At 45.2% G+C, this 10854-nt stretch overlaps 1 protein-coding gene across 1 annotated transcript in view; it reads left to right on the top strand.

Annotated features, from left to right (window-relative positions):
- IRAK2 (interleukin 1 receptor associated kinase 2) overlaps positions 1-7395 on the top strand; it is an 88630-nt gene extending 81235 nt beyond the window's left edge. Inside the window, exons 12-13 of the mRNA XM_012802492.2 lie at positions 5669-5942; positions 6829-7395. Coding sequence (XP_012657946.1) covers positions 5669-5942; positions 6829-6947 — 393 coding nt within the window. The 3' untranslated portion in view covers positions 6948-7395. The remainder of the gene's footprint in view (positions 1-5668; positions 5943-6828) is intronic.
- The last annotated feature ends 3459 nt before the right edge of the window (positions 7396-10854 follow it).

Genomic DNA, 10854 nt, shown 5'->3' with positions numbered 1-10854 from the left:
CCGTATCTAATACAGACAGGGTTATAATTTAGGATTTAGACTTGTACTGGAATTCTTACATGGCTTTTCCTGAAGAACTGACATTGAAAGCTTGTATCTATTATGGGGATGTAAAAGATATTTTTTTGTTACAACTCTGTCTGCTCTATAATATTCCACAAAAAAAAAAAAATTTCTTTTAAAGCTTTGCTAGGAACAAAGTTACCGCCAAGGAATTGGTATGATTTGTCTATGAATAATGAGAAATGTATGTAACCTACTGTGATTTTTCTCCCTTTTGTCTTTAAATCATCAAAAGTTAGTAAGTGAACTTAAAAGTTTATTTATTGGCTCAGTGCCTGTGGCTCAAGTTCCTAAGGCACCAGCCACATACACCTAAGGTGGCGGGTTTGAATCCATCCCGGGCCCGCCAAACAACAATGACGGCTGCAACCAAAAAATAGCCCAGCATTGTGGTGGGCGCCTGTGGTCCCAGCTACTTGGGAGGTGGAGGCAGGAGACTCACTTGAGTCCAGGAGTTGGAGGTTGCTGTGAGCTGTGATGCAACGGCACTCTACCCAGGGTGACAGCTTGAGGCTCTGTCTCAAAAAAAAAAACAAAAAACAGAACTCTGACTGCTCGCTCTGGTCTGCTTCCTCCTTTTCCTTCTCCCTGTGGGCCCCTTTCCCTTTTCCTCTGTTCTCTTGGTGAGAGAACATAGCCACCTCCATTTGCACGTTATAGTTCTACCCTCACTGAAAGACCAAGTTTCTATATCCTAATTCTGACTTCTCAGGGAGAATCTGAGAGATCTAATGTGGGTCAGGTGTCTACCCAGGTAAGGGGGCGTGGGTCCAGTAGATAAACCTGGTGGCTAGGTCCCTATTCCTGGGTAGTGACGGGGCTAAGTCCTAGTGAGAGGGAGCATGTGCAGCCCATGGGCGAGGTAGACTTCCCGAAAGCAGCCAGGGTAGGGGCTAAAACATATTCTTACAGACATGAGCAATAGAGCTGGTTTCCACGGTAAAATGTGTAAATCTGGGGACAACTGCTATGTCTAGCTAAGGACAAAATCACCACTGCCTGAGCGGGCCCTTTGAGGTCATCTAGCTGAGTGATTTTCCCGTGGTGTCTGGCAGGGAGGGGCCCCTTTGGGAGTACCCAGGAGTTGATGTTGGCAGCAAGAGGGGCTTGGGGGCGCTGCAGGCCCCCACCTATGACTCTAACCAGAGTCTATCCACTTTCACTCTCATAATTAATTTGCTCCTCTTCATTTGAGGAAGAGGTTTGGTAGATGAAAAAAATCCTCAAAAATCACTGCTCCAGCCTAGGCCTTCCATTTTACAGATGGGGAAGTGAAGGCCCAGAGAGAAGAGGAGGCCACAGACTGAGTTTCTGGCAGAGCTCTTGGGAGTACCAGGTCAGCCCCGTGTCTGCCATCTTGTGCTCATGAGGCAGGAGCTGGGAGCCCGAGTCATTGTTCCAAATCTGGGCTGGCACAAGTGTCCCTGAAGTGCCTGAGTGCCATGGTGTAGAGTCATTCCCTCAGCAGTACTGAGCTAGGTCCGGAGGATAAATCTGTAGGTGAACAAGGCAGACCCAGTCCCACTTTCCTGGAGCTCATGGACACTGTGCAGTAATTATCTGTGTGGTGAATGCCAGGATGGTGGATAATGAGGGCCCTACCCTGAACCATCCCAAGGAAGTGACATTTAAGCCAACAAAGAGCAATGCAAGCAAAAGCACTAGCTCCTGTAAATGGGCGAAGGTTAGAGAGCATGACGTGTTCAAGGGTCTGGAAGGTCAGAGTGGCTAGAGCATAAGAGATGTGGGCCAGAGCAGCTTGTGATGAGTGTGGTGAGGAACAGAGAGCCGAGTGGTAGAGGGCTTTGTAGGCACAGTAAGTACTTCTGGGAGTCACTAAGGGTTTTAAGCAGGGATAGGACATAATCAGATTTATATTTTACAAAGCTTTCCCTTAACCATTTATTCTTTCATTCAAACTTTCATCCTTTTATTAATTCCATTTATTTGTTTGGTGTATCAGATAAGGTAGAGGTAAAGCTACTGTAGTGAGGAGACTCCAAAATATAGAGGTTTAGATAAGATAGAAATTTATTTTCTTTTGCTTTAAAGTTTGAACGTGGGTAGTTTGATGACGATGTGGCCATCCCACAGCGTTGGGAACCCCTTCTATATTGCTGCTTTGCTGTTGCACCATATGTCTTCTATTTCAGAGTTCAATATGGCTGCACTAGCTCAGGTCATCACGTCTGCATTCCAGCTAGTAAAGAGGGTTAAAGGAAAGAGGAGGACACACCTACTTTCCTATTAAAGGTGTGACCTGGAAATGCATCTGTCACTTCCTTACACGATGTATACCAGAACGTAGTTACATGGCCACACCTTGCTACAAGGGAATGTAATCTTTATTTTTTTATTTTTTGAGACAGAGTCTCACTATGTCGCCCTTGGTAGAGTGCTGTGGCATCACAGCTCATAGCAACCTCAAACTCTTGGGCTTATGTGATTCTCTTGTCTCAGTCTCCCTAGTAGCTGGGAGTACAGGCACCTGCCACAGTGCCAGGCTATTTTTTGGTTGTAGTTGTCATTGTTGTTTGGCAGGCCCAGGCTAGATTCAAACCCGCCAGCTCTGGTGTATATGGCTGGAGCCTTAGCCGCTTGAACTACAGGCACTGAGCCCCGGCTATTTTTTTCTTGCAGGTCATTGTTTTAGCTGACCTGGGCTGGGTTCGAACCTGCCAGCCTCGGTATATGTGGGCAGCGCCCTACCCACTGAGCTGTGGGTGCCACTGGGAAAGTAATCTTTCTTAGCAAATATTTACTGGATGTCTGTCATGAAGATTTATCTCAAGAGAGGTGACATTTGAACTTGGCCATGAAGAATGAGGAGACATTTGCCATATATAATAAAGGGGATAGGCTCAGCGCTTGTAGCTCAGTGGCGAGGGTGCCAGCCACATACACTGGAGCTGGCGGGTTCGAATTTGGCCTGGGCCTTCCAAACAACAATGACCACTGCAACCAAAAAATAGCCAGACATTGTGGCAGTTAACTGTAGTCACAGCTACTTGGGAGGCTGAGGCAGGAGAATCACTTAAGCCCAAGAGTTTGAGGTTGCTGTGAGCTGTGACGGCATGGCACTCTAACCAGGGCCACATAGTGAGACTCTGTCTCAATAAATAAATAAATAAATAAATAAAGGGGATAGGACAAGAAATGGTCTTTGCCCCTAGTACATTATAACCAAGTTAGGAAGATGAAACCACTGTGTCATGAACTGGAAGACAAGCAGGCCTGGGTTCAGTGGTCCTCTCTGCCACTAATTGGCTGGGTGGCTTTAGGAAAGGAACTTAACCTCTCAAATCTTTTAATTTTATTTATTTATTTATTTTTGAGATAGAATCTCACTATGTTGCTCTGGGTAGAGTGCCATAGCGTTACAGCTCGCAGCAACCTCAAATTCTTGGGCGTAAGTGATTCTCCTGCCTCAGCCTCCCAAGTAGCTGCCACAACACCTGGCTATTTTTTCTGTTGCAGTTGTTTGGTTGTCCTGGGCCGGGTTTGAAGCTGCCAGCCTTGATGTATGTGGCAGGCCCTGTAACCACTGTGCTAGGGGTGGTGAGCCTAATTGTTTAATTTTTTATCTGTAAAAACTCATTGTTGGCCTGAGAGTGGTGTCTCTTGCTTATAGTCCCATCACTTTGGGAGGCTGAGGTAGGAGGATTGCTTGAGGCTAGGAGTTTGAGACCAGTCTGAGCAATGTAGCAAGATCCCATCTCTACAAAAAAATGAAAAAAATTAGCCAGATATGGTGGCATCTGCTGTATACTCAGGGGACTGAAATACGGGAGGGTCACTTGAGGCTAGAAGTTTGAGATTGCAGTGAGCTATGATCACACCACTGTACACAGCCCAGATGACAGAGTGAGACCCTGTCTTTTTTTTTTTTTTTTTTTTGAGACAGAGCCTCAAGCTGTCCCCCTGGGTAGAGTGCCGTGGCATTACAGCTCACAGCAACCTCCAACTCCTGGGCTCAAGCGAGTCTCCTGCCTCCGCCTCCCAATAGCTGGGACCACAGGCGCCCGCCACAACCCCCGGCCATTTTTTTGTTGCAGCTGTCATTGTTGTTTGGCGGGTCCGGGCTGGGGATTCGAACCCTCCACCTTAGGTGTATGTGGCTGGCGCCTTAGCCGGTTGAGCTATAGGCGCCGAGCCGAGACCCTGTCTTGAAAAAGCAAAACAAAACAAAACTCATGGTGCATTGTGTGTGAAATGTATAAATTTATACTGAATTTTTTGTAAGTTACTGAGGAAAGGAGGTTTGTTATTAAGCATATGTATGTCCTGTATGTGTGTGTGTGTGTAAAGAAGAAACATTTCTTCCCTATTTTCCTCTAATTTTTCCTAACTTGCCAACCAAGAAAAGCCATCAAAGGGAACATATATTACTTGGTGCATTTGTAGCTGAAAGTGTGAGAAACTCAACTCAAACTCTTAGACACACACACACACACTGACATAGGAAGGGAGAATACGAGTCAGTCAACTAATGAGTACATGAATTTAGTGAGTCATATAACCAAACAGTAGAGAGGACAGACAACACTCTGGTTTCAGGGAAGTTAGACTCAGGGTTTCAAACACCAAATGTTCAGCTATCTGTCTCTGTGTCTGTGGCTTTCTCTCCACTGCCTGCCTCTGTTTTACTCTGTGTGGAGGCTTCATTTTGTCCTACTGTAAATGGATTTTCTGTGTATGGTAGGGAGTCTGGTTCTGCCACTAGAAAGAAAAGGGGGTTCTTTGCTCAATAAGCTCTAGGTAGAAAAATCCTAGGGAAGAATTTTGATTGGTCTGCTTGGGTCACGTGCCCAAACCTGGACTAATCATTATGGTCAGAGGAATGGGGTTCTATGATTGGCCCATCTGGGGTCATGTAATCTCATCTGTGGTCCAGCTGGGTGGGGGGCAAGTTCAGATCTTTTCTTTTCTTTTTTTGGAGACAGAGTCTCAAGCTGTCCCCCTGGGTAGAGTACTGTGGCATCACAGCTCACAGCAACCTCCAACTCCTAGGCTCAAGCAAGTCATCTGCCTCCGCCTCCCAAGTAACTGGGACCACAGGCACCCACCACAACGCCTGGCTATTTTATTTTTTTTTGGTTGCAGCCATCATTGTTGTTTGGTGGGCCCAGGCTGGATTCGAACCTGCCACCTTAGGTGTATGTGGCTGGCACCTTAGCCACTTGAGCCACAGGCGCCGAGCCCAGATCTTTTCAATGAAAGGATTCTGTTTTTCCAAAGCACCCAGAATTTGATTTTTTTCCCCAGTGCTTTTTTTTTTTTTAATTTATTGTTGGGGATTCATTGAGGGTACAAGAAACCAGGTTTCACTGATTGCATTTGTGATTTTTTTTTGTTTGTTTCACTGATTGCATTTGTGATTCTTTTTTTTTTTTTTTTTCCAGTTTTGGCTGGGGCTGGGCTTGAACCTACCACCCATGGTATATGGGGCCATTGCCCTACTCCTTGAGCCACAGGCACTGCCCTAGCGTTTGATTCTTTAGTGTCCATCTGTCTCTCTTTCTTCTGTGGCCTGGGAGACCAGACATTAGATTTTTAATTTCAGGGGGAGTTCCTGATGAGCATTCTTGTCCCTTTCTTCCCCAAGGTGCGTGGCTCTGTGGCTGTTGTGGAAGAGCGGCTCCGCGGTCAGGAGACATCACACTCATGGTGTGGACTTTCTGAGGGCACAGGCTCTTCCTCCAACACCCCAGAGGAAACAGATGACGTCGACAATTCCAGCCTTGATGCCTCTTCCTCTGTGGGGGTAGCGTCGTGGGCAGGAGTTGCTGCCTCGTTTCTCCCCACAGAAAATGAGGAAGGAAGGCCGCAGGCTGATTCGTTCTACGTGGCCTCTGCCGGTCCGGAGCCTCCCCAGGATGGTAAGCCGTGGAGGTCAGAGTGCTTCTACATGCCCACGTGTGTGTTCCTAACTTCAGCCCATCATTTATTCCATTTATTCTTCCTGATGCCTTCATCCACTGTCATTTTGTTATTCAGCCATTCCCCAATAGCTGATTGTACAACAAGAGACCTGCGAGTCGTCTGTGACACCTTCCTCTCTTCCCTGTCCTCCATATCTACTCAGTCACCCAGTCCCATCCATTTGCCTCCCAAATCTTTCTCACCTCCCTCTCCCTCTGCTTTGTGTCCTTATCTGAGCTCCTGGCCATTTGCTGGGATAACTGTATAATCTCTCTGCCTCCTCCATCCACCCTAACCCCTTCCTCACCAGCAATTTGTCCAGGAGCCAGCCCAAGTGGCTTTTTAAAAACACAGTGCATGCCACCCCTTGTTTGAAGTCTTCATTGCTTTTAGGGATCAAGTCAGGGTCCTGTGTGGTCTGTGCCTGCCCACCTCTTCATCCTCACTTCACAGCACAGACCCTATCCTTGCCAACCACTCCTAAAGATATCTTTCATTTCTGCACTCAGGTGCAAATACACCAGATTTCCTTGTTAAATAAAATTTAGGAAGACCTTTCCAATGAAGCGCCCCTGTCCCCTAGTAAACATGGTTTGATAAATGTCCCAGGGTCTGGCTCTCCTGCATGGGGAGGAAGGAGAGAGACGGGTTGTGAAACGTATTCGCCCCACCATGCAGAGAAGCATGGGAGCCGGTTTGCAGGGCTTCTCTGCAAAGGCAGGGGAGATAAAAATGCTCATCATTTCACTGGGTGTGATTCAGAAACCTTATTTAAGTGAGTCTAAGAATTATAACAGTAACTTTTGCTCAAATCACTCATTTTTACTTTCTGTTGAACATCAGCTAAAGCTAAAGATACTTCATGGAAAATTGAGATCAATGAGGCCAAAAGGAAACTGATGGAGAATATTCTGCTGTACAAAGAGGAGAAACTGGACAGTTTCGAGCTTTTTGGCCTGTGATGAGTGGAACACAGCTGAGGACCCTTGTCCTTAATTGGAAAGACGAGCATCGGATCAAGAAGGTCTGAGGCACAAGCCAAGATCTGGCAGGAAACTCACAACCAAACATCAGCTATTCTGGACAGAGGGAAACTTTCATTTCCCAGAACGAGTTAGAGGAGAAGGGACCTCAGCTTTTAGAGACACAAAAATTGACAAGTTCTCTTATTGGTCAGAGCCAGGTATGAGAGGAAACTGAAGCAGAAACTGGTTCACGGGCCTACAGCGTGGATGATTTTGTGGTTCCGGGGAGTATGTAACAGTAACCCTCCACAGCAGATGCTGTTACCCCAGGAGTTCTTGTCCCGCCACCCTGATAACTGACAGCATTTTGCAGTGCCAATGGTATTTTCCAAACTTACAATCTCTGGGTCATACCTGCGGACAGCCACCTGCAGACTTCCATACTCTGAACAATTTTCAACTTGAGTTCCAGTGGAGTTCTTTCATTGGAACTTTTTTTTTTTTTTGAGACAGTCTCACTGTGTTGCCCCAGGCTAGAGTGATGTGGCATCACAACAACCTCAGACTCCTGGGCTTAATCCTTCTGCCTCAGCCTCCCAAGAAGCTGGGACTATACAGGTGCTTGCTACGATGCCTGGCTAATTTTTCAATTTTTAGTACAGATGGGGTTGCTAAAGCTGGTCTTGAACTCCTGAGTGCAAGTGATCCTCTGCCTTGGCCTCCCAGAGTGCTAGGATTATAGGCATGAGCCACCACATCCCTGGTGATGTTCTTGACTTCACTTCTTCAGGTCTCAAGTTTTACAAATGCCAGATACCTGGCAAAGGGCTCTCTAGGTTTTCTACTTCCTCTTTTGGAAATCACAGAAGTACCTGCCAGCACCTTTATCCTCCCATCCCACTAATGCTAGTTGTTTTTTTTTTTTTTTTTTTGAGACAGTCTTATTCAGTTGCCCTGGGGTTGAGTGCCATGGTGTCATAGCTCACAGCAACCTCACATGCCTGGCCTCAAGTGATTCTCTTGTCTTAGGCTCTCCAGTAGCTGGAACTACAGGTGCCCACCACAATGTCTGGCTGTCTTTTTAGAGATAGGGTCTTGCTCTTACTCAGGCTGGTCTTGAACTCCTGAGCTCAAGCAGTCCACCTGCGTCAGCCTTAATGCTAGTATTTGATGGGGCTTTTATCTTGAGAATGTGTGTTATTTATGGCTGGATGAACAATCAGGAGAATATGTTTCACGACTGCTGCCGCTGCTGCTAATTAAGTCAATCATTCAATGTCTGGGACCTCAGTTTCCTTGTAAGTAAAGTAACACCTGTTCATGTTCCTTCCCTGGGCTGTTGGGAGGAACAGGTGAGACAGTGGCTGTGGAAGTATTAATCCGTGGAAAAATTCACCTGTCCTGTTTTACAAAATAAGTAAAATGTCTTAAATGTGTATTTCTGCCATGTACTTAATGTTTATGCAGTGGGTGTATTTCTGAAAAGTCATGTTGCAAATATTTTTGTGAAACATACTATTTAAAATTCACTGGGAGAAATGTCATATTTAAAATAATTCTAATATGGTGTTTTCTTTTCTTTTCTTTTTTTTTTTATAAAATAAAAATGTTTGTAAACTCAATAGCTGCCTTGTATTGTAATTAGTTTTTGGTCCAGATGAATTTGTTTAGAGAAGGTGTTCCTTATCCATGAGAGGGAAATAGCGATGTGGCTGAGAACTAGGGCCCAGCTCTGACTGTGGCTGTTAAAAGCTGGTGACCTTAGGCTGAGTTAGGGAGTTACTCTGAGCCTCTGTTTCCTCTCTATACAAATGGGAAGAATAAAAAGTACCTGTCTGGTAGGGTTGTTGTCAGGGGCAGGTCTGCCTGTAAAAGCATTTAGCAGCCCCCTAGCAAGGGCATCTGTACAGACAGCCCTGTCTAAAACTCTGGTATCTGTGAAGAGAATGTATATCCTGTGCTCCAAACAGGACCCAGCATGTGGTGAACAGCTTATATTCAGGAGCACGATGTTTCCAAGGTTGTTTGAGCAATGGAAGACTAACACCTGTAGGGTACTGGTTATCCAGATGTACTTGAATTTCCAGACAAGGGCTTCATATATTTTTGGAGAAATCAGTGAATCCTTCTGAAAATGTGATGAAAGCACAGACTGTCTCTGCTCAGCAAGGTGTAAATACATACATCCTTACGACACAATTTAGACAATTCTGTATATGCATTCCAGGGACTTATGGATACCACGTCTTTTCATGAACCCCTTCCCCCCAGAAGGAAGACCTGAATTTATTTAAATTTAATAGATTCACAGGATAAAAAAATCCAAATAGTATGTAAAAGTTACATGGTAGGAAGGAAGTCATTTTCCCACTGAGATTTTAGTCTCCTCGTTCTTCGTATCCTTTCAGGGATGATATTTTTTTCTTAATCTTGGTGTGCTCAACTTCATTAGTCATCAGAGAAATGCAAATTAAAACCTCAATGAGGTACCACTTAACATTCACTAAGAAAGCTATAATCAAAGAGACAAGTGTCAACCAGGATGTGGAGAAATTGGAGCCCTCATATACTGGTGGCAGGAATGTACAATGGGGCACTTGGAAGGATAGTTCAGCAGTTCCTCAAAGGGTTAAACGTGGAGTTTCCATATGACCCAGCAATTCCAATCCTATATATCCATCTAAGAGAAGTGAAGACATATGTCCATATGAAAGTTTGCAAACCACCGTTCAAAAAAGCATTATTCATAATAACCAAAAATAAAAAGTAGAAACAACCAGCTTAGCCATCAACCAATGGATAGATAACATGAAAGAATTAAGTATTGATATATATTACAACATAGGTGAACCTTGAAAAGATTATTCTAAGTAGAAGCCAGACACATATTGTATGATTCCGTTTTTATTTTGTCAAAATAGGCAGATCTATAAGAGACAGAAACTAGATGAGTGGTGGCCTAAGAAGTGTGGATGTGGGGGGTGATGATAATGGACACAAGATTTCTTTTTTGGGGTGATGATAATGTTTGAAAATTTGATTATGGCAATGATTGTACGACTCTATGTTAAGAACACCTTTTTTGGTTTTGAGATAGGGTCTTGCTCAGTCACTCTGGCTAGAGTTTAGTGGTGTCATTATAGTTTATCCAGTCTGAAACTGCTGGGCTTGAGCAATCCTGCGTCAGCCTCTGGAGTAGTTGAAAAGGCTCATGTCACCATGTGTGGTTAACTTTTTTTATTTTTGAGACAGTCTCACTATGTCGTCCTTGGTAGAGTGTTCTGGCATCACAGCTCACAGCAACCTCAAACTCTTGGGCTTAAGCAATTTACTTGCCTCAGCCTCCTAAGTAGCTGGGACTATAGGAGCCCGCCACAACACCCAGCTTTTTTTTTTTTTTTTTTTTGGAGACAGAGTCTCACTTCGTGGCCCTTGTAGAGTGCTGTGGTGTCACAGCTCACAGCAACCTCCAGCTCTTGGGCTTAGGTGATTCTCTTGCCTCAGTCTCCAGAGCAGCTGGGAGGGACTACAGGTGCCTGCCACAATGCCTGGCTATTTTTTTGTTGTACTTTGGCAGGGGCTGGGTTGGAACCTGCCACCCTGGGTATATGGGGCCAGGGCCCTACTCACTGAGCCACAGGCACTGCCCATGCCCAGCTATTTTTTTGTTGCAGTTGTTTAGCTGGCCCAGGCAGGGTTTGAACCTGCCACCCCAGGTTATGTGGCTGGCGCCATAACCATAACCATAACTGTACTTCAGGCTCCCAGTCAACTTTTTCTTTTTCCCATAGAAACAAGTTTTTTGTTTGTTTTTTTTTTTTGAGACAGAGCCTCAAGCTATCCCCTTGGGTACAGTGCTGTAGTATCACAGCTCACAGCAACCTCCAACATCCTGGGCTCAAGC

The sequence above is a fragment of the Otolemur garnettii genome, unplaced genomic scaffold (assembly GCF_000181295.1).
Source record: "Otolemur garnettii isolate 467f Iridium unplaced genomic scaffold, OtoGar3 scaffold00015, whole genome shotgun sequence".
Taxonomy (NCBI): Eukaryota; Metazoa; Chordata; class Mammalia; order Primates; family Galagidae; genus Otolemur; species Otolemur garnettii.
The sequence above is the reverse complement of the archived record's forward strand: the minus strand, read 5'-3'. Positions and strand labels throughout refer to the sequence as shown.